We start from the raw sequence: 24,927 nt of genomic DNA on the forward strand, positions 1-24,927 counted from the left end.
AGAGGTGCTCGGGATGCGTGGGTCTTTGCATTCTCGATTTTTGAAAAAGACGTCGAGGTCGCAAAGATCGGAGAGACCAGATTATAGGAGGGAGGCTGTTAAAGACCTCTATAACCTGGCATTGTGCGGTGGTGACTCACACTACCAGGATGGCCGGGGGCCAAGATGGCTGACAAGCATGGGAGGCATGGCCGCGTGACGCAGGGTTTCCTTGTGTTGTCGTCTGCTCGCGTGCTGCACGACTTGGACCTCCACACGGGACCCACTCTGCCAGGAACACGATTCCTACGATCTTATTACTATTAATCAGCCTACCTTTCTCATTCCGCATAGAGATTAGGCTTTCATCACGCAGTGCGAGCCTCCGAAGCGCAGGGTGCTCACCTTAAACTACGAGCAGAACGAGGCCCGTGCCCCTGCCTCCTAGGGCGCGTGGACGGATTGTGATTGACGTAGTGTCCCATGTTAATCCGCGGCGGGTCGCTTTGTATTTATTGGGGCAATGTATATGTCCACAGTTGGACCTTAGGGGGGGCTGTAGGCTTGGCGAAGGTCAGAGTCGGCTCCGCAGTTGGTTCCTGTCTAGCGACAGTGTTTCAGTCTGACACTTTCCATATTACATCAATCTTTTACATCCGTCGGTAAAATTCGCCTTCAATACCATCAAAGCCCTTTTCCTAAAAGCTGTGAGTGCAGTGTCTCGGAGCGTGCTGGACAGGTCACGAGCCTGTTGACAAGGAAGTCGCCGGTCTAACATCCCATGCTTCTAGAAAAAAAATCCTACAAAACGAGTCAGTGGGTAAGGGTGGCAGAATATAAGGTCAGCTTAACACGTCAGCGTTGATCCGAGAGGTCCTTGAACTCATCTCTCCACACGAATCTCAGGCCGACATGATAAGACCATGCAATGGGCTGTTGTTGGTGTTTGAAGAAAATGCTGGACCTCAAAACAACGCTCTACTACAGCACTTCATGTCAGAGGGTATTTGACATGCTCATGTGTGTCTATGGTGCCTGAAACAAGATGGACCGCCTCCGAACTTAGAGAGTGTCTGACCTCAGGGTTGACCCTAGCTGGGCGCGTGGCCAGCGTGCTGTGAGATAACAGGCTTGAAACACTGCCAAAGTCGTCGCTGTTTTCATCGCGTGCGTCTTCTTTCTGAGTCATCAGGGGACCTCTTGGCTGGAGGTCATCAGGATGGCCGTTGCATGCGCCTACAACGAGTATCGCAGTCTTCCCTCCTACCTCGAGTTAATCAGACGCTGGTTGAGATTGTTTGCTCGCCTCAACTCCTTGTCTGTGCGATTGATAAACGAACTGCATCGTTGCAGGCTTGCGAAAGCAGGTGCCTCGAAAGTTTAGACAGTCCCTACAATTTTTCTTCGAATGTTACACGGTTCCCTCGAACATAATATATATCTCAAGGGGAGGCCTATCTACCAGATTTCTAGACATTTCCTCACATATTAGTGCTTGCCCTTTCTGTTAATAAGTAATATTAAATATTTGCATTTAACATGTTCTGCATAGACTGTTTTCAGGACCGCACTTGTTGACAGCTCTTAATACATGCTCTTCACAAAGAATCCTTTCTTGTCACCAGGCCATTTAGTGACGCCTCGTAAAAAAGATCAAAGAGAACCACAATGTCGTTACAATATTAACTACAATATAGGCCTTTTAACCTCAGTATATGAGGTTCAGTATTTTTTTATTCTTTTACTGTGGTTTACATTGAACGAATCAATGTCTACCAGAAGAATACTCTCTCCCATTAATACGTGGTTTGTTTGGCGGGTGTAAGAAGGAAGTGCCAGGTGAAGTGAGGTGTGTAGTGGACCATGGAGCTGTCTTGGCTGATGGCCTGTCACGTTTGCACGATGGCAAGCCCGTTATTCGCACAGATTGCTGATAAGAAATTTTCGAAAGAAACCTTATGTCTGTGCACTACTTGCAGAAAGTATGAAGATTTTGTTTAGTTTGCTTTGTTTGTTTGATAAATGGTTTTTAAATTGCAGCTTTCTTTCTGTAAAAAACTAAATACGTCTTCAAACTATGGATAGTCAGCTTTTTTTTTTTGCACGCGTTTCAGTATATTTAATGTTTTTGGCTGGTTGTTTCGAAATCCCGTAAATCTTTCGTTAATGTGAAGGAGGTGCAACTTTTGATTTAACTTCCACTCTTAAGCCTGTCTAATACCACTAATATGAAACCTGATCCCAGATAGCATGGAAATGCTTTGAAATTGTTAGCATGGTTGTAGAAACATTTACAGTTTAAAATGAAACATTTTCAAATCGTCTTAATAAGGTGTACGAATCAAACATTTAATACTAAGATGAAAGCAATAGAGGTCGAATTGGAAAGAAGTAGAAACTTTACAAATCGGCACATTGTCTAACAGTAGTATTCTAATGATACATTTTATCAATTTCAAACCTTCCTGTCCTAAAAACCGACTACATACCGTTTTCACCATTGAAAATAATAACACGATTAGATTAGTAGACTAAAATATGTTTCAACATAGTTTTGCAAGTTTCAAAAGATAAAGTGGTCTTTTGTGTTTATATATTTATGAGATTTCCCCTACATCTCAGGCAAGGAAGACTTCATTCCAATCTTTGAAACCAAATATAAACATTGTTGGAAACACGAACCCAATAGACCGTTGCCTGCTCGGAAAACAAAGGTAGATGTCCTGAGTAATTGTTTACATACCTGCGTATCAGATGCTGTCAGGCTTATTAGGCTGCTTGTCCTAGCTTTGTCACCTAGCCCTATCGTACTGCCCAACAAGATGTATGGCCTGCGAGAAAAGATAGTATGATGGGAACTAACCGGTGCCTTTACGTTGGTTTCATAGACTACTTTGAGCAAATAAATGAGAAATGGAGGGAAGAAATGTTTGCATACGGTCTCTGTAAGTTTAGTTTCCACTCTGGAACTGGCTTAAACCATTCACAATAATTGTTTATTTTGATTACTTTTTATTTATTGCTACATTGATTTATTTTATTAATATTATATCACGAAAATATAGAGACTGTGAACGTAAGTGGTTTGACGTGTCCAGAGAACGGAAACAGTAGGAAGCAGAATTCAGGTGTTTAACCTTTCCCCAATAAATCAAATTTCAACTTTCTGCAGGGTGTGTTGGGAGAGTTTTCTAGTCTCAGGACCAAATGAGCCTCGAATCAGCGACAATCAATGCCTTACTCGTTAATAAAGAAAAGATGGATAGAAGAAAAACTCTGTAACAGCTGAATAATATTCGCCATGTCCATCTAGTATTATTCGGCTTCAACAGCAAGATGTGCCCACACAAGTGTTTATTGTTGCTATATTTTGGTTTACGAAGAAGTAGTCATATAAGAATTTATGGTACAAATTGAAGAGAACTGAAATTATTTGTATCATATGAATCCAAGTCACCTGCAGTAGCTCAAAGAATCAGTTTTGGTTTGTAAGAGAGGACAGCGGCTTGAATTTTCAGACGGCAACGCAAATTGATGAGCATTTTATCCTTTGTCAGTAAACTTCTCAAACATATTTTAAGACAGTAGTGACAAGTTGAAACATATCTTCGTGTAGAATGGCTACTGGGCAGATTGTAAAGACATACGTAGACTTGTGAAAGGTCTAATGACATTTCAAAGAAATGATCGTGCTGGTAGGTAATGTTCTGTAAAAATAAAACAAAGAACTAAAGAACTGCGCAATTGAAACACGAGATAACGGATTTTCTGTACCGCCCTTTTTTTTCTTTTTTTGTCACTTTGCACATACCTTCAGTTTCAGTTGTGCTTTTGCTTTGCACTTAGCACGAGAGCACTTATTCACGCAAAACGGACACATCAATGGGAAATAAATATATAATAATTACATTAATGAACAAAACATTCACCTTAATAAATATTAACTGTATTTATCAACAGAATATCCACGTCGATTAAATGACGATGACCTATTCCAAAAAAATATGTTCTTTTGTTTATAGAAGTAGAATTAGCTGGAGTTTTTTTTAATTTCGTGTCATAAACATGATGGGATTCAGATGGTTCGCCCGGCACACCCTTCTCTAGACAGAGGCACAGGCGATAAAATTAGAGGCAGTATAACATGTGACAAATAAGGGCGGCCATGCTTTAATTAAGTTGGTGTCTCATTTCGGAAGGATGAACACGCCCCGACGTTTGTCTTCTGCGTGGAGTACTTAGTCTGATCCTTTCGATTACTGGGATTAGGCAGTGAACTTAGCGAGGCTGACGGCAACGAAAAGGGACACCACTGATGCACCTGGGGCTTTAGAAGGTCCCCTTACCTGTACGAGTACGTGCTCAGTCATGTGTGCCGAGTATCAAACAACAAACAGACAATGGTCGCCCAATTGGCTCTAGGTCTCGTCGGAATCGTTCGACCTGGAGCCCACATAACGATGCCGTTTGACTTTAAAGGCAAACCCGAGTGTTCAAATGAGTGTTGCTAAGTATAATTAACTATAATTAAAGTACAATATCGAATCGAAGCGACATACCCGCGATATACAGGTCGTTGAACATTTAATTCTCGTCTCAGTTTAATAAAATGGATCAAGATCTCATTTGTCGCCACGTCGCAAGAGTAGGCCTGCTGTCTTAAAGGGATGCCTCATTAGCATACGCAGAAAGGTCGCAATGGCTGCGGATTTTAGTGAAACGTTTAAAAGTCAATCCAAGACACTTAAAAAAAACAACAACAACCAAGCATGACAGCGCTGTTCTGTTAACTTGTCTACAGCTTTGAGCTTAGCTTCATATTTGACCTAGAGTTGGTCACGTGTCCAACAGCGCATTGACCTACAGCAGTGGAAGCCCCATAGCAATGTTATCTGAACACCATCTGCAGGTGGCCCAAGAAAAGAATATTACAATGTGTTTGGTTGTTTAGGGTTTTATTGGGGGGGGGAGGGGCGGAGGTTATGACCCTGGAAGACAAAAAAGGTTGGAAGGTACGCCAGTGACGTCACGGCTGTCACAATAGCGGTAACATGCACTTCGAGCTTCAGCACGTATAGTCGAAAATGTGTCGCCTCAACCCGCTTTAGTTTCTGTCTGTGTGTGGTTTGTAACCTGATGCTCTGACATGGCTGGAAAGGGATTTGAAATAAAAAGATAAAGCTTGCCTTGGCTGTCACCATAAGCTCCGACAAGAGACAGGCCTGGTTGTGAGTGTACAGCTCTACATCATCTATCTCTACCGCGATCAGTGTTTTGTTATCAGGATATATCTTCTACACCTACCACGGTCAATGATTGGACATCAGGACATATCTTCTACACCTACCGTGGTCAATGATTGGACATCAGGACATATCTTCTACACCTACTGTGGTCAACGTCTCGATCTCCAAGCACTTCCTCTGCACTTAGCTTTGCCGATGTTGTTCTCATCCGAATCTATCTTCTATACCTATCGAGGTCAATATACTTCTTATCAGGATATGTCACCTACATCTAGTGTGTAATCCCTATAAACACTTCCACTGCAATTAATGTGGTCAATGTTTTGCTGTCAGATTGCATCGTCCACATCAATATCACGAGCATCGCGAGTAGTCGTTCTACAGTTTTACACCAGAACACATCGCAAACTGTGGTTGTTGAAAACCAGCAAGATATTATATATAAATCTAAGCTGTTATTAGTCCACCCAACACTCGGTCGCGACTGACACCATTGACAGTCGCCAAACATACAAACGGGACTGAGCTGTGTATCAAAAGGTCTGTAAGACTGAATTTGAAATTCACTCCAACTATGAGGATGCCGACGACCTCGACTTTATTTACAACTAATACGTATATTTTGTGCATCACTGAGAAGACAGTAGTTCTAGTACACTACCCTAGTCCCTATGAGCGATTAGCACTTCATGTTGTGTTAGAGGCAGGCTTGACGAGAGGGGAGGGGGAGCAGAGAAGACCGGGGCTCGGTCAGTGAATTTTTTCCTTATTTTCTTTTTCATAATTTATGATTACAATTACAAGGGGCCCGGAAAGATTGTCAGCATCGTGGCCCGTGTTGGCTCTTGGCGGCTCTGGTTATAGGGCACCAAATGAGAGCTTTTGTAGGTGTGGGTAATTTTTACCTGCTACCTACGAAAGAACATCCGAAGCAGACATGCCGAAAGTGCTTGAACACTTTTATTTCACTACTCTGAAGTGTGTTGCTTATTCGAATAAGCTTCACGCGAAATGATCTAACGTTGACAATAAAGCCACACGTAACACTGTAAATATGAAAGACAAAGAAACACGAGAAAGAAATCCTGGATTCTGCTTTCAGACATTAACAATATTAAAAGCGACATGTCGAGCACATTACAGCTTGGGGAAAAAATCACTCTGCGGCGTAACTTTTAATTTTTACTCCCGAGGAAGGTTTGTAAAGTTTGAAGCCAGTCTCTAATCAGATAAAACATCTTTCACTGCGTCTGACAAAAGTGAGAGCACTCGGCAGTCGAAAGATTGTCCGATGGAGTTTTATTGCGCTTATCAGACAGCAGCCATAGCAGCGGCATAATACTACAGTGACGTAGCAACGCCTTTCCGCCCTCGAGCGAGAATGTGCACCACGCATGGATTACAGATGCAATACTTGGCCACCGGGTATTTCATAAACGCCTGTGCATAAGACCGTAGTTGACATAGAGTTGATACATTTCGTGAATACTTGATATATCTCTTAAAAAAAAACAAACAAGAACTATTCAAGTCTTTACAACTCGTGCGTCACCATTTTTGGAATGGTTAAATTGGTCTTTTTAAGGATTTCGGTAGCAAATGGGATGCAGCTACAGTTGTATGTGTTCTTGGTTTAACTGGCAATGAAGTGTCTTATATTTGGAGTCATTGTCCATCCATTTATTCATGCATTGTGTAATCCCTATAATTTTCCTGTGTCCTCAATCTGAACAGCTGCAAGAGACTTAATAATCAGACTGTAGGATGCCTCTCCTGCTAAATTCGATACCGTCGTATATATGTCGTATTTGCAGGAAATATATTGCAATAAAAATGTTTGCTCGAAGATGAACACAGTTAACAGCTAAAACATATACGTGATGCTGTTTTTTTAATTAAACAGTCGAGACATATCTAACTGACATATCTAACTTTCTGTGAAGAAATTAAACTTTTCGGGAATTTTGCATTATTAGGGAAAACATAACCTATGTAGGGCTCCACCTCACACACACACCCCGGAAGACGGAAGTCTTCCACAATCCAAGCAGTCTTGTCGGGCACAACGATTTTCCCCCCTTCCTGGTTTATTTCATGCAACATCCACGACAGAATAGATAGATCGTGACATCCTCAGAAGGAAATCGTGTCATCACAAGGATAAAGTCGAGAAAAAAAGAGTCAACATAATCAACATAATTAAGATGTTACAATATTTTATAGCTCTCCTACCCGCCCTCCTCACCCTCACAATGCTGGTGTACTCGGGTCCTGTAACGAGTGCAGTTGTCGGGATGCCTTCAGCTCTCAACACGCTCTTCAGCCAGTAATTCAAGTTTTTTCCACACCGAAAGTGGCGACACGCGACGTCATACCCTGCGATGAATAACTCTTCAGATTTCTCCTGAATAGCGGTCAAGCGTCATCGTGACTGTGAGGATTGTAAGAGAAAGGGCTGGCATACATATGCACGCATGTTCGAACTACTGGGGGGATGGCGGGAGAAAAGCAAGCCGGCGGTTGGGTCGACTCCACCCCAGCTGCAGTCACGATGACGTCAAACCTATCATTAGCCCAAAGGGAGATAGTGGGACCTCTGCTAAGTCAGCTACTCCCGACTCGTGATGTCACAAGACAAGTATTATATATACGCATCAACTCCTTCGACTTCTTACTTGATACAGGACAGATGAACAGTGCGTACCAACAGTATGGTAGATCGTAGATGGACAAATTGTTTGTCATCATCATAATTTTTTTTTAAGTAGGTGACGCTGCAAAATTCAACACAGCCACAGATTATTTGACTGTATTCATTTATTTATTAAGAAAAAAAGAACTCGTGACAATTAATGCTTGGACGCTATGTATGTTATTTTTAACACCTGGCCGGAAGGGGACACCTCACATTTGGGGAAGTTCTCTGTTGTTATCTACCTACCCACGCTCGACACACAAGGGTGGAAAAATTTAGCAACAAGGCCTTTGAAAATGGGAGTGTGTGGGTCAAAGGTCGATATGTATGCGTGGGTTGCAAGAGTTATGCGACTGCGCTGGCCACACCGGTGTAACCAGGCACGGTTCTCGAGAAAAGCCATGCCGTCACCGGGTGTGAGGATGCACCTGTCCTTGTCATCTGACTGCAGTTATTGCTGCTAGAGAAACATGTATCCGCTTAATCGTAGATATGATGATATGATGACATGAGTGTATCGTATCGCCTATCCATACGCTAAAATATCAAATAAACAAACAAACCAAACCGCACCCTTACATTTCAAAAGATCCGTTGGTCCAGGTTACCTCTCCCTTAGAAAAGATACGCTTGCCTGTGCCACAACATCACACAATTCCTTCACATGTTTTGCATTAAACAATAATCAAGACAATGTGATACTTGCAGAAGCACTACTATTTTTCATTCAAAAATAAATTTCATTGGTTTGGAATTTTTTATGTTTATGGTGCTAGAGGGATTTGGCTGATCGGACAGACGACCCGTGAAACAGTCTAATTCCAGGCTTCCTTTACACCTTGCGCTACGCCACTTCCGCCGACAGATGTCAGCTCCCCCTCCCCCTACCCTTCCTCCAACCCCTCCTTCCCCTCTCCTCCCTGTGGACCGTCCTGTCGACATGCCGACTGCTTGCGCCCCGCAAAAGTGGGAATGGAGATATTCGAGGCAGGAACAGAAAAACTAGGAGAGAGCTTAGCACGATGAGAGTTGAGAAAGTTGATGGGATGAAAGAGGAAAGAGGGGCGGGGAAAGGGGGCAGGAGAGACCGACAAAGGATTGAAGCGCTCAGCTGGAGATCGATTCTCGCCACTGACCCGGAGCGCAGCGCAGACTGACCCATCAGTCATAGCCGCCATTTCATTTGTAACCGCAGCTGATCGACAACGTTACCCTTGCCACTCGCTAAAGAGTTGACAATATCCTTTCATAAATTTCTCAAAAAAAAAAAAATCAACCACATCCACGTCACCAGTTGTCAAAGAGAGAAGGAAAAGTGATGGGGTATGGGGTAGGAACAGAGACAGAAGCAGAGAAAGCACGCACCATGGCATGCTAGGAGACCAGTGCCTGCAGACGACGCACCTACACGTACATACTAACACGCAGTGTGTCGCTTTTGCGGGCGCAGCCATTCTTTCTCGTTAATCTGGTTTTAAACAGTCCCCCGCGGTAAAAGGGGTGACCTACCTCTCTCTCTCTGCCCAACGAACGGCGGCTCGTTACACCTGTGAAAACAGGCCCGCCAAACCACCGGTGGTAAACAAGTGACGTCATTCTAATTGAAACCCACGCAAAGAGTGACACTAAAACAATGCTAACGACGAGTTTGTCCGTGTACAGGTCAGCTGCTGAACCGGGGGCCGATGGAGAAAGTTGGATGGACGGGGGGGACTCTCAGGCCTCAGGTCGCGCTAAACAGTCGGCGCTTGCCATTGGCTGGTTTTAGCGGCGTAGTGGAGGGCAGAGGGGGGGACTCCACGACGACATGCGGCCCTAGTGGCAGTGTGGCAGCGAGTCTCGAGGTGTGCAGATCGCGCCGCAACGCAATCATGGCTTTGTACTTTTCTGGCTCACCTGGCCCTGGAAATGCTGCTTTTCGTCAAATCGGAAGCCACGTATGCTGAGGAGGTTTTACTGTTTTTGAAGAGCTTTAAAAAAAAAAATAAAAACAACCCAAGTGATTTGTGCGGAGTACACCTGAGGCGTCATGGATAATAATCAGAGAAGCTTGGAATACATCATCGAAAGTGAAGACATCATTCTGCGATTTGTTACAGGTCAGTTTACAGGATGCTTCCAGATTTATTTTCTGATAATCACGGATGACTGTAGTATTTTTTTCTTTGTTCTGTCTCACTTGTGTGTGCTTCTCTTAGCCGCTAAGACCAGACGGTGTTTGGTTAGCTGTGTGAGCAAGTAAGGAAGCAAGCCAAGAGGACAAAGCGGACTGTTGTTGCTGGAGAGAGAGAGAGCTTTCATTCAGTTCAGTGTGAATGACATGGCTGCAGCATGTTCTGTCTTGTTATTTGCCTTAAACATCAAAAGTGTACAACCCAGTTCGTTAAGCAGTAGTCTGGTCGTCACCACTGACTGATCACTTCCGTATTCAGTTCACCCACAGTCTCAACGACTATCAGTTTACACCGGGGGAATCGGGCGATACTGTGTCTCTGTGTCGCATATGGCGGGCGGGTTGATGATGTTATAGTTTCACTTGCCGCCTGTGGAGACACACCTGGCGCTACCTGCCGACATGACGAATTTACTTAATTAACTACGCACTACGAAGGCAACATTTCTCACTCTTCCTTTCGTCTTCATCCCCTACCACCTGCTTCTCTTTATGCTCTTTATGTTTACAAGATGGTCGTTCTCATTTGAGTTATATTTGTATACCGAGTTCTATTTTACTTTTCGCAGTGACGAAACTGGTGGCTGGAGGAGGGGAGTTAAAAGGGTAATTAAGCCCTCTCGTTGGAGCTTAAAACTCAGTGGCTAGACGGATTAAGTTGATTACATATTGTTAAAGACGTACCTTCTGGGCATGTCAGGTACAACGTAAGATGTAACACAAGAGAGGTTGATGATTCCAGTGTAATGATGACGTTTCCACGGTAACGCGCGTGCCAGGGCCTATGTGCGGACCTTTGATGACGTAAGGGCACGATAAGAGAGGCCTAATGACCTCGGTGGGACGTACGTTTAGCAGTCGTCAGGGAGATAAAGTGTGGTGTACATCTGACCAAAACCGGAAAGGACTTAAGGTGGAGCTGGTAAATGAAAGGCGCTTTGTGACTTGTATTATTGCAAAAATTAAGTGGATAAACAGTATGACAATCCGCATAGATAAGCCATCGGTTGCTCGCGCGCGCACAAACACAATCACAGAACAAGAGATATTTACAGGATAAGCACATGAGTATGGGTTTCTTCTCTAACACCTCATCGTAGCTTTAAAAGAGGACAAGATATACCGGAGAAGGGAGAGAGAGAGAAGGAATTTTACGTGTTACTGATCGGGGCACTTGTCCGATGCCAGACAAGAGAGAGAACGTTTCTAGAAGGATGTCAAATAGAAGGAAGCGGACATTTCTAGGCTTTCTATGTTAGGCACCTGTGACGTCTGAGATGAGCTTCTTGTATGCCAGTAAAAACTTGTAAGTTCAGAGCGGCCTTCTGTATTTTTTCCATGGCGTTCTTCACCATAATTTTGGCTGGTGCTATCAAACGATCGCAAGTAATTATGCACGACAACCCACTCCATCAAGATAGTCAAACAGCAAAGGAACCACTGAGCTATGAAAACGACAGTTTGACGTCATATCGCCTTTTCGTCGTTTGTTGAGAAAAGGAAGGAAAAACCCGCGGCAACGCATGAAAGCCCGTGGGCAGCGCCGTAATCAGTAATAAGTCTGACGTCATTATAGGTAAATAACATACCTTGTCAAGATTTCTCGTCAAAATGGCTGCCTGTCACTCGAAAAATGTCACACCACCCTTCAGGCCCCAAAACAGCCTTCTGATTATACTTATGCAGGGACACACTAACCGTCATGTACTCGTGCACTAAAATATAAAAAATAGTCAATTTATGGTTATATGATTCTGGTTAGCCATAATTTTAAGGGCCGCGTATAGCTTTTTAAAACACTGGACCTGGACTTTGTCAGGAGCTAGCGACAGTTTCAAAGAAAAACCCGCCGTTAACCTAAATAATCAGCAGATAATCCGCATTGCATGTGTTTCGACAAAGTGTGACAAAACGACACTCCAGGTGTGTATAAAAGGAAAGAGCCAATTTAATGGTCGCGCCGAGAATGCCAATCGACAGTCCTCCTCTGCCGGCGGCAAAGACAAGAAGGTGTAGACAGTGCGAATGACGATGATGTGCCTGCTTCACCATGGTGGGGGAATGATGGAATTCAGCAGCCAGACGCCATATCAGCCGCTCACCTCGCTTCTAGTCACCGGGTTTTTGAACGCGGATAATCGCCTGTAATGCTGGCTGGTTGGTTGGAAGCCTGGCTGGCTGGCTTCCTACACAGGCGGCAGCAAAACAGTAGGCGGGAAAACCTGTCAGGTGAGAGTATGACGTACAGGTGCGGGGCTTACAGCTGCTGCTACACGCTTGCTCCGCATGCTCCCATGACTTCATCCACAGAGCGAGACACCTGACCAGCAGGTTACATCAGAATGGAGACTGATTGCTCAACCTGTGTATGGATTGATGAAAACTAAAACCTGCACACCTTTGCCCGTCAACCCCCCAACTCCGCTAACCTTCACTTCTTTCCCTTGCTTGTCGCATAGTATGGTGCGCACGAACCTGTTCTTGTCTGTGGTTGGGCACGTGCACGCGTGGTTGTGAACAAGACGCAGACGCCGCAGGCTCCACAGCATCTGCTTGTCTCTGTTCTGTGGCAGCTGGCATTTTGTCGCCATGACGACGAGGAGCACGCGACAGCGACTAACGATCGGGCACAGATGGCACTGTGACCTCGGTGCGCTTCCTGGAAATTAAAAACTCTCAACACGAAACATAGCAAAGAGAGAGAGTGAACGAGAGGGGGGGGGGCAGTAAAGGAAAACGTTTTGAAGGTCTCCAACATGTTAGTAAGATGACAGCGCTAAGATGAAATGGTATCGATAGAAACGAACTCGCCATAAGCTATTGATGTGAAAAAATTGTTCGCCATAGGGAAATCACGAGTCTTTCAGATAACTAAAACCCCAACACGAAGAAACGTAACATACGTTGACGTTGTCCGCGACAACTGAGGCAACATTTGCTGTTTATTTTTGTAAACATCATAATTCATTTCCCGATAAGAGATTTGTATAGCAACAGAAGATCGATCCAACTGTAGAAATTTCAGCAGATAAAGAGAGAGTATATTCCTGACTGATACTTAAAATTAACCTATTACAAAAATCCTGATTTTCATAGTGTCAAGGCGTACGCTAAAGAACTCGTACAGACATTAGTTTCCGACCCGAGGTTCATAAAGCGTAACTAAAATGTAAATACATTTGTAACTTTTCAATCGACATCAGTGCAACGACCCTGAAGACATGGACAGACTCCATGCAAATATTCAGTGACTGTCATATAATTACCTAGATATGTTAATGCGTTAGGCGAGTATGTGCAGTTGCTGACGCATCTGATCATAAAGTTTTCCCCTTGAGACTGATGACCTCTCTTCACCCGAGGACGTCACGCTGGTGGCTCAGCCAGTTGTCGATATTGACACTGCTCCTTGATAAAACTTACTGCTGTCCTTGCAGGTCACGTGTCTCACCACCCTCCTCCCTCACCCCACACACACACATACAGATGTGTGCGCGCACGCACGTAGACGCACATGGGAGGAGGAATGGCTTTGACTCCGCAAGGCAGGAGCGTCTTGTGACTGTAACCTACCGACACACAAACGAATGTAATTTATTACAACCCTTGAAACAGTCGCCCATGTCTATGACTTTTTCTTTTCGCTGGTCGTTTTTGAGTGCAGATATGCAGGCAGGTGCACGGCCTCGTAGGGGCAAGAAACATATTTTAGCAGTTCTGCTCAGAAAATCAGTCAGGCAGCCATCAAGAAGTCAAATGCCAGGGGTTCCATTTCCCAGCAGTGTGAATGTGTCTTTTGTTAAGTAACGCACGTTTCACGTTTTACGATCTCTGAAAGCCGTCAGTACAAAAGTTTGCTGATGTGCTTTTTTATTTGAACTCTACTGGCAACACTAACGGACGAGCTCCTATTGGAGACAGTTTTTGAGAGCATGTGGCAGTGCGTGTGCCAAGAGCGAACAGTACGAACAACCAACAATGAACACTTCGAGCCACCAATGTAGCCTCTGTCTAAGTTTATGACTTTCCGTGTTTATGATGATAGTCATTTGAAAAATGTGTGTCTGCACATGACAATAGTTACGGAGTCTAGGTCAGGTTTGAATGGTCGTCTTACGATGGCCCCCTACTTCCCTGCTCGACAGTAATCAGTCACTCGAGATGGGTCAGGGCGAGATTAAAGACAGCCTTCTAACCCTGGCTTGTGACTTGTCTGACGTGAATGATGCCTCCTGGACTCTTGCAAGGTGACTCGTGTTCTGAGTTTCGTTATTGGAGAGAGGCCAACGCCAACTTCCATCCTCTGTTCATCGCCGTGTGGCGCTGCCTCAGGTGACTTCATTCCCCAGATGACTCAGTCAAGGTTAAAATGCCTTAAATGACACAGCAAAAAACTTAAATGGCCAGAATGCCAGACGAAACTGAAATACAATGAATGACACGTGACTAGAATGCCAGACGAAACTAAAGGGTAGACAAAATTGTCTGCCATAGACGAGGTTTTATTTGTCTGCGAGAATTGACCTCTTAAGGTGCGAGGAAAGTAAATGTTCTTCCCTGCAGGTGCCGCTTACTTGGAGTCGCCGGCTATTAAGTTCGATCAAGATAGAACGCAGTTTTACATACAGATCCGTGGAGTTTTCCCCGCAGCCAGTAACCATCAAATCGTTTCATGTGAGTGTAGCCAGTGCAGAGTGAAGACAATCCCCTTTTTATGATGAAGAGAGAAAAAAATGTCAAATGTCCAGCATACCTTGCAGAGGTGGGTGTGACACAGCAGATGACTATGGAGTGTAGGTCCAGGTCCAGGTGTGGACTCTGATGTAGACGGCATGCGTTGAATCTGCATCTTGATGTAGAAATCGTTCACTCTGAGACAAATTCGAGCCGCTTGCTGAGATAATTTATTGGGCTAGTCCAGATTACGTGCCTCGAATTTCCGCACCCTCCAAGCGAGAGATCACGAGACGTCAGGATGGATAAAGGTTATTCGTTTTTAAAGAAAAAAAAAAGTCAGAACCAGTTTATACCCATTGCGGTGATAAACGTGGGATGCGTTGTTGCATTGTGTATTCATGGTGTCGGGTGTCTTTGCGTCCTGCTGGTGTGGATGGCTGAAGGGCGAAAGCTTTTGCATGAAAGACATACGGCGTGTACATGGTACTCCCTTCGTCTGGCCGTGTTACTGTGCATCTAGTCGCATGGTGGTGTGCAATATTAAGGGTTTTTAAAATTTTAACAAACAGGTGTTCTCTCTGTGACGCAGGGAGGAAGTTTACGAACAAATGCGGCTCAAAGGATCTAGCCACATAGTTAAGGACGTTATGATTCATCGCTCTTGTCAGAGACAGAAGCATTGGACACCCTGTGTTTTAATTGTATACAGACCCACCTAGCAACAGCTTTCAGGTGCTGCTGTTTGGCGGAAAATGGACAAGAATATCGCTTCCCCCACCCTCTCTCACACACTTGCCGCACGAGAAGTAAAATAATAACAAAAGAGAGATAAAAGAAGGAAGAGGGACAGGAAGAGATAGGATCCGGTTTATTCTTGTCCACCGTTCACACGTTTTATCCCCGTTTGAAAATGGGTATTGGGTAAATACGCTCCTTCGTTTTGTAATATCACAGTTGGCTGAAATGCCAATATCACAGAGAAATCTCGACTGTGTTGATTTCTCTGTTTGCTTATAAAGGTAGTATGCAAGGATATATATATAATATGTTTTTTTGCCATTACGTGTCGTCTGGTATTTCACTTTATTTTGACGAGCCACTGAAGGGACGGTTTTATCATCTCGAAGAGCAGATGAAAGAGTCAAGATACCGAGCAGGTGTGAGTCTGTGAAGTGGTGAGATCCCTGGTGCGAACACCATGGCTACTTCGTTAGTAACTATAAATATCGGGCCCACCTCTATCCACCCTGCCTTGAATAACAGAGGCGGATACGGGTATGAGTCATACCTGAAGTGTGCTCTTTAAAAAGAAAACTCTTAAAGCTTTGTGAGGTCTTCACAACAAGTGACCCTGTTTTCCTTATGTAGAGAAAATCGTAGTTTCACGATCGCAAACTGGGCAAAGCTGAGGGTCGGCAAGCTCTGTGTGTGCGTCACACCTAAAGTGTTCTGTGTACAAGTATTCACACTCATTTGTCAACTTATTTCAGTCGGAAGTAAGAGAACTTGCTGGAAAAACAGTTCCTCCACATCTCCGCTTGTTTTTTTTTTTTTTTTTTAAATATGGTCTCGGCCATAGTAGTGTTTGGCAAATCAACAATCTTGTTTGATTTCCTCATGTGGATTTGGCAAAACATTAGACGGGAGGGTAAATGTAGGAGTGGGCAGTGAGTGTGAGGGTGACGTCCAGTATAAAGACGAAGGCCGTCTCACTGCGAAATGATATATAGGATTTATGTATCAGCCTTTGTATCTCTGGGTACAGGGGCTCATCCAGCTTCCAACTTCGATTCTAGAGAGTTCGAGGCTTGGGGAATCAAAAGAAGCTAGCCCACTCACAGCCAAATGTTTGCCTGTCCACTGCAAAGAACGTCTGAGACCTAACACCGTGTCTGTGTGAGATTGTGCACGGCCATGTTTACCCTGGCCTTTCCCCACCTTGCCAACAGTGGTCCCAAAACGGATATAAAAATTGACCAGAGCGTTTCCATGCAGAACTTTCTTGATGACTAAATCATCAATACAACCAAACATCCACTAAAGCCTTAAATACTGCTGGGAATCAATTATTTAATAATCACAGGATGTATCTTTATTTAAGGCATTGTTTTGATAAACAGCTACGTACCGAAAAGTGATGAGTTTGATACATCTGTACGAAATATGAACACATACGTATTATTGCGATAGTTCCTCATTTGCACGCCAAAGCTGCGCCCACGTATTCAGTTTGAATTACTTGAAGGCAGAGCAAGAAAGAACAGCGCTAAACAAATAAAATGTCGTGAAAAGAGACGGTACGTAAAGTACAAGAGTCCAGCCCAATCTTAGTCTAACCTCACAATGTACACAAGAGCAACAAGAAGGTGGGGTACGGGGGAGCAAGCTGAAGCCAGGGGATCATTGTCCCATCAGAGCTCTGCCCTTTCAACCTTCAGTGCTTCTGAGGGAGCGATGTCCCTTTTCGACTGGGAATCAGTTTGTCAATTACCGTCATTGACAACAGATCAAATGGTTTAACCAGCGACCAGAAATGAAAAGGGGAACCTTTTTTTCCCTAGCACGAAGTGTCCATGATTGCAACACGCCCACACTCGGCGTTGTATGAGCTCCACACGCGGGGAGACCTAGCGTTCCCACGGGAGTTTCCTCGCACTTCCGTGCAAGAGTAGACAGTTGCTCGCTGCGAACGTCACACAAATCCCGTCATACACCATTTCAAATGGGATGACTGATTTTTGTCAGATTGGGATTGGTCTCAGGTCACTATTGCTGGCACCAGAACAGAGTAACTTTGGCGCAAGGCTAGAATTTGTGGGCAAGGTCAGTAGAAGCGTCCTGTTGTCACCCGTGGCTACTGACTGAAAGTTGTCTTGAGGACATCTCTATACCGAAAAGAACAGTAGGAAGTGAGGCGAAGGACATCGGAACCACATGAGCCCAACTGAAGGGGCTGCCCAAAACCATGTCCTCTGGCGAGGTGTTGTTGCGGCCCTATGCTCCTCAAGGGAGCAACAAGGAATAAACTAAACATCTATAGACCAAAGTAATGCATGGCCGTCCAACTGCAAACAGGCAAAATCATCGGAAGTTTACGTTTTTCTTGTGGCCCAAAGCCACTTGAAATCACTCTTATGGGGACTGGCTTTGAATCCGAGATAGCCTGCTGCCTGTGATCCATAACAACGACTTAGGCGTTCATCACACCATCAGTAAAGCTGCCTTTGTGAAAGTACGGGCCGATCTGTCCTTAGCATTCTTACATGTCGTAAGCCACTGTTTATTTATTTTTGTCAGAGTCCTCGTAACCTACAAAGCCGGCTTTACACAGCATGATATTGTTTAAAGAGGCAAATGGTCAAGAAACTTTGATGATGAGCATCATCGGAAGAAATCTTCGTCGACGATAACAGCACTTATTCTGAAACGATTGTTTCATGTGAGTTAAGTCACATAGTTTGTGACTGGCTTACTGCTTCTTAAGACCTAGTTCTTTGCCATCTTGACCTTTTTTAGTCTTGGTTCATCTAGCCAGGAGTGTTCGCTCTTGTTTTAATAGTAGCAGCAAAGTAAAGCACTAGTATTGTGTCACTGTTTGCTGCAAATTTTCCTCTTTGTCATCGTCTTTATTAGTATAATATGTAGTTGTGATGATTTAATAAAATGCACCTATCATCAATATTTAGACCCTAGCAACATCAGGAAATACAGTGCACTAATTAACAACAATGTTTTTAGGCTTCATTGTCGTCAGCTGTGTCGTTGCTTTCTCCTTCTGTTTTACACAAATATATATTGGCGTGGCGGCCCCTGGGATTTGGTGGCCCTATGCACAATTTGCATATACTTAAGGTTCTCTTCATATTGCACGGCACATTCTTTGACCTGTCGCCTTTGACTGACACTCGGTGGTTAAAGATGATTTCTGAAGAGCCTTATGGCGGTGTTCAAGCTACTGTAAAAAAAGAGTTAAGTGGAAGGGACAAACAAGTTCACGCTAGCCAGTGTTACAGTGATATTCATGACGAAAGTGCATCTTGGTACCTGATTAAGGAGTAGGCTCGCCTAATTTACATACAAGACAGTGACGAGACTTTAAGCAGTTGGGATCGGACCGCGACTCCTCCGTGACAGCTGGCATGACGGATGACTGAAGGGTCCTTTGCATACGCTCGAGGCAGCAACACAGTACAAGAGCTAAAAATATGTAATCGTTAAACACGAATAAGACGAACTGGCTCATAAGAAACGTTTTCTGCCGAAGGCCTTTTATCGTTACGAATTCATCAAGGTATTCAAATGCCGTTTACATCGGGGAATAGAAACCTTCCAAATCTTGATAATTATTAATTCCTGTTATCCAAATTTGAGGTGTATGTATGTGTTACTTATCTTTTTTGAGGCATCCCCACGATACAGGACATACAACTTATTCAAACTAATTTTAGAATTGTCATTGCAGTAGAAGCCTAAGAAGGGTTTTTGTTGAAGGGGAAGGGTGTTTATAGTTTCTGCCAAGCTTACTCAGCAAGTGTTACTGTTAGTGTATTTTCGTGTAGTGGGGAAACCGTTTATTTAAGCAGTCATGATCCTGACAACTAACTTCTAAAAAGCACTGCACAGAAATGCATGCTAATGTATCAACTCTGTAACGTTTTATTTCAAGTGTCCAATACTTCACCTAGACAAATATTTACAAAATAAAAGTTGTTTGCGCCTTACTGTTTTGTAGACTGTAAAGGAGCGGGTGAAGTGGGGTGGGAGGCAGTTTGGTTACTGATGGGCAGGCTTGACTTTAGTCAGCAGTTTGTTGATTGTTGGAACTTTGCTAATTGTTTCTGCAACCCCCCGGCAGCCTAAACACCTATCCCCTCCCCAATACACATTCCCTGCCAGTCTCGTTCAAACCCAACCGCAGCTCGTGACCGCCCTTACACGGACGTACTCTGAAGCATTGTTGTGGTGTTCCTCTTCTGTCGACTTACCTGTAGTACTGAGCCACTGACATCACATACAGTCCAACCTTAGCAGCTCATGAGTAAACTAATAATCTTAACAACGTACTGCTAGGTATAATGAACAGCTTTAAGTTACCATAATTAAGTCGTCGGCGATGACAAATTTTGTTTTAAAGTGTAGATTCTAAAAATAAAATATTTTAAAGTCATTTAGTCATCAAATTATTCAGGACCAAGTAATCACCAATTGTAACGGGACTGGCTAAAATCTGGGGTCTAATATGCCTCGCTAGGTCTGTTAAAATATGTCTTATTTATATATCCACTTGCACAAAAATGCACAATACTGTAGACATCAAAAACCACTTATTGCAGGCATCGGTGCAGAGCAGTCGACAAAAAAACAAATGTGTATCCAGCTGGGCCACTGTATTGTTGTTGTAGCTTTGTGCTGGTCTCTTGTATTCTGACTGTATCCCTGCTCTGTTCCAGCGCTGGGCAGCAGTGATGTGCCTCTTAAAAAGCAGGTGTTTGAAATCCTTGCCGCCCTGTCTGTCTACTCCAAAGATGGCTACGTGCGGGCCATGCAAGTTCTGGAACAATTTAAGGTAAGCGCCTTTTAAAAATATAATGTGGAATAATTCATGTTTGATTGTCTTTAAACAAAGGAAGGGTTTTTCTGCGCCAACAAGTAAAATGGACGATGTATCCGAAGGAATCTTCCAAATGCAAGAATAGACGTAGTTGTGAGGTGTTACAAGAAAATTAACAATCACTGAATGGATAGAAATGAAGGTGAGAACGCTTGAATGCAAAGGCAGGAAGCCCCATGTCATCAGTGGAAGGCTTTGCAGCGGCAGGACGACCAGACAAGAACATCGATGGAAAATGCAATGAATACATCTGGGAAGACTCAAGGTCTGGTGGCTAGCACCGCTGGAAAGCCTCAATCGTCAGAGTATAAAAAGCGATCCATTGCCGAACACGTATTATTAATGTATGCGTGAAGCCGGTAACCATGCGTACACGGACATAAACAAGCTCTAATTTATATGTGGACCTCTGTGTCAGACTGGAGGAGTCATGTACTTGATGTACTCTTAAAAAAGGAATCTGTAGTGGGCACTGTCATTCACCAGAACTTGAGTAAGCGCATACTTTTCAGTAATTTCACTATCATAATCATAAATGGAAGTCCCTTTATAAGTTCCCCCAATTAACAGCTTTTAATGACTGAATATTTTGGACGACAGTAAACTTGGGGCATCTCGTTCCCCTGTGTCATATTCTAGAGTGTCAAGAGCAGATCATGCCTGTGTCTGCGTTTCTGACTGATGATAGAGGGATATATGCAGGTAATGGTATTAATGCGGTTATCGTGATGATTATGTCTTAATGGGATGCTGTGAAAAGCAGAAAACGTTCTGTACATCGACTACCACGACCACCAGCGCAGCTCATTCCATGGCCTCTAGAAAGAGTGTGCCTAATTATCACACTTTTTTGTCTGATGTCACCTGCAACAGCAAAAGTAGTAGATCACGCCTTTCGGCAGTAATTTAGCCTCCAGGTGCCTTCCCGCGCACCCTGAGAATAATGTAGGTCAATGTTTCCATTGTCATTAGAAACTAGAACATATACCGCTCTAGGTTCAACTCCAGTTCTGTCCTCTGTCCACCACCTACACAAACTCTACGTTTGCCATCAATTAAACACAAACACCTTTGCTCGTTCTGAAGGTCCAACAAATAAGTATCCTTCGACGCCTTCTGTTTTTGTCTTACTGTGCTGTCGCCAGTTGCCAAACGTATCAAGTTCCTGACGGTAACGAGGCTGGCGCCCACCTTGACGAGTTTTAGTAAGTCATGAGCTGAGAGTCAAGCTGACTGCGCAGTTTCACCCAGGCACGCCCAGTTGATAACGACATTTTCTTCACATGCTTTCCACTGAGTCTGAAAGATTAATCATCTAAGTAAATATCATCTTGTGTAGACATGTCCTATAAATTAAGGCGAGCTGTGTTGCTAGCTCCAGCCGATGACATTTGTTCGTCTCATCGGCGAACAGGATATTTTGATGGCAGTTTTACGGTTACTAATGTTGTACGTGAGACGCACCAGCAGAACGTTTGTGTGATGAAGACGCTTCTAGAATGTGCTTTCTACGGCTCTCTCCATCTCAAACAGTCTGAAGCTGGGTGCTAAGGAAACCAAACGGGTTGCTGTGGTTTCCTATGACTCGTGCCATTATTATACATTTTGAGGAGGCTGAGCTAAAGATTAACTGGTGCATTGATATATTACAGTGTTTTTTGTGGTAACCAACTTGATCGTAGACACGAAACTGGACGGCGTGTAAATAGTGTTAACTGAACACGTGCGAACACGATGAGACTGACGAGATGTGAACGTGATTAGGCAGAACTGCCGCGCCCTCTGTCGGTCTCCGCGCTTTCCTGTCCTTGCTGAGACGGGTAGTGACGTAGGACACACGGTCTACTGAGGCCGCTGTCAGAAGCAATCAGTGAGACGGGCGATGGAGTCGTGCTGTTAGTTTGCGATGCATCCCTGCAGCTGTTGCCTTGTGACGGGCGGGTTGACACGCTTTGCTCCAAACACACGGCACAGACTAGTAATGTTACTGCTGCACCATGAAAACCATTGAATAATGTGATACCGACATTAGCTATTACTGTTTTCATACTTTCTAACTCCCTGTTAAACTTTATAACCTCACAACTAAACGACTATGAGATCATTGAAGATGTTTCTTCTATGGAGGCTAACAGTTTAAAGAGATGCTTAAATACACATGTCTATAGATATATCTCTATGTACGTAGACGCATTTAAAATACGTCTGTGTATAAACTCAGGTTGTGTGAAGAGTGAGTCTACCTCTGTTGTTTGATCGATCAATGATTAATTTTTCCTCGCCGCCTGAGAACATTTTTGTATCGCTGTATTGCGGCAATAGTTCAGCGGTAGTGTCGTTTGTAACGACAGTAAGCCGACACCTGTTGACGTATTTTAATCCTTTGTTTACTTCAGTTCGCTGCCTGGCGACAGCTTGTGTAGTCAGTGTGTGCATGAGGGGTGTGAGTGGGGAGGGGGGGGGGCCAGAGGAACCTCAGTCTTTTTTTTTTTTCAAGCAAAGTGTCAGAGGCGCCAGGTTAAACAGAAGCGTTGGACGATTCACACCGAGCATAAGGACTGGGAAACTGTTTCTCAGCCCGTCTCTACCCACCAGATATCTGAAGTACTTTAAGCTTGACTGAGTGCTCGATCTATTCTACCCATAGGAAATAATGTTGTCTACGTAGTTGGTTGTCACGCAGATGATCTGAAAGGAGCAGCCATTGGAGACTCAGGATAAAACCCTCCAAAAAAACAGTCGCCGAATCGAGGGCTGGGCTGGGCGGGTAGAGCACTTCTGATGGTTAATGCCCATTAAGCTTTGTAGATATTTTCTCTTACAAACTATGTATTTTTAACAGCATCTCTCAGTCTGCACTTAACCATGTCGCGTTTGTCGCGAAAAATAGAGTTGCCAGGACGTGAAAGACACGTGAAAGAAATTTATTTGTCGGTTTAAAAAGTACACTCTTTGCTGTGGATGTCTTTTTGTCCGTATGTATGACAGTCTGGTAGTCGACCATATTGGTGACTCTGGTGACCAGCGCTCACTACTTTGGAAGGGTGAGAGGTAAGGATGTAAGAAATATTTTTCGATAGCGGAAAGGAGGTGGGAGAGAGCGATCTTGTACGTGTAACATCAATCATGCCCAAACCACAGCTCCGTGCCACAAAATCGCCATGGGGACCCAGCGTGGTGACGTGGAAATGACCAATGAGCCGCTTATTTCCTGAACGCTCATGTTCACATCGGTCTTGTAATCTCAAATTCTGCGCCGCCGAAAGCCACCATGTAAAGGACAGATGGCTGCTGTACTTCTGGCACTATCTCTATAAAACATTATTGATCAAAACGACTAACGAAGTCACAGAAAGGTAAAAAAGAATCACATCGCGGCAATGTTGAGATAATTTCAATGAGTCACATCAACTCACAGTGGAACAGAGCAGGAGCTAGCTCACATTAACGCCAACTGAAAATGTAAGGGCTTTAGAGTTTTATAACTTGTATGACCTTTCCATTGTGAAAGGCCACTTCGGAGAACGTTGTCAGCTGCTGCACATCATCTACATCCTCGCTCGTCCGGCGACTAGTCGGTACCAATGGGCTGAACTGAACGTCTGACCTTTAACTCAGAAAGGCAGACAGAGATCCAGGGAATGAAAAATTAGGAAAACCACACGGCAGAACAATACATTTCAAAAGATGCACAGAGATTTTTTTCAAAAACGGTGGGAGATGAATCCGTTAAGAGGCATGCGCAGACGCCGAAGTCATGTCAGGCAGTCAGCACTAGAGGCAGGTGAAGAATTAAATTACTACACTGCAGTTTAGGACAGTTCAGACCTGTGCTGTGGTGTCAGAACAACCACGGAGCCCGCCACCGACACTACTCTTTAGGAAGATAAATGATTGCCTGAAGGGGAGATCACCCAATAAACAATGATCAGCAACAGTTATGGTTCTTCCCTGCAAATCATGAGCATTTGTCTTCCGAGTTCAGACAAGGCTTTGTTCAGTGTCCGGTGCCATTTTGGGTGTTTATTTCTGTAGTCACCTTGTAAATCACTCTGTGCCTTGGGCTGTGTCAGTTGTCAAGGTGGAGGCGTACAGATGACTCATAACATAGCCAGTTACACGAAAACAATCGTCGAGCGTTTTGCTAGCGGCACGTGACTTGTCACCACAAGTGTCCCTCGCACCATGCGAGTAGCCGGTCCTAGCCTCTTTATCGTCGTATCGCATGTTTCCGGCTTGAGGTCCCTTTGAGAGCTTCACACATATTTCACATATGTATTTGCACTGTGAATTTCAAAATGGTGAAGGGTGGAAATGTGACAGCTGCAGAGGACTACCTCGTAAAGCCATCTGTCATACGTGACATGGTCCATGTACGCACGCATTACCCTGCACCCTTACTCGTCTCACCCTGCACACCTACAAACAAGAACATCAACTCGTTCAGAAAAGGTTACGGCATTGGCGAAGCCTTCACTGCAGTTTGCGTTATCGCTCTCTGAGATCATTCTTGCCAGTCTGTGCGATTGTATTTCTGCATGACTGC

At 44.1% G+C, this 24,927-nt stretch overlaps 1 protein-coding gene and 1 long non-coding RNA gene across 2 annotated transcripts in view; one reads left to right on the plus strand and one right to left on the minus strand.

The window, feature by feature from the left end:
* The window catches only part of LOC112559271, a 77,555-nt gene that overhangs the window by 21,445 nt on the left and 31,183 nt on the right, over positions 1–24,927 (minus strand). The gene's annotated exons all lie outside the window — the stretch shown is intronic.
* The window catches only part of LOC112559270 (serine/arginine repetitive matrix protein 2-like), a 41,066-nt gene continuing 25,371 nt past the window's right edge, over positions 9,233–24,927 (plus strand). The window contains exons 1-2 of the mRNA XM_025230380.1: positions 9,233–10,019; positions 20,221–20,336. Coding sequence (XP_025086165.1) covers positions 9,950–10,019; positions 20,221–20,336 — 186 coding nt within the window. The 5' untranslated portion in view covers positions 9,233–9,949. The remainder of the gene's footprint in view (positions 10,020–20,220; positions 20,337–24,927) is intronic.

The sequence above is a fragment of the Pomacea canaliculata genome, linkage group LG3 (assembly GCF_003073045.1).
Source record: "Pomacea canaliculata isolate SZHN2017 linkage group LG3, ASM307304v1, whole genome shotgun sequence".
Taxonomy (NCBI): Eukaryota; Metazoa; Mollusca; class Gastropoda; order Architaenioglossa; family Ampullariidae; genus Pomacea; species Pomacea canaliculata.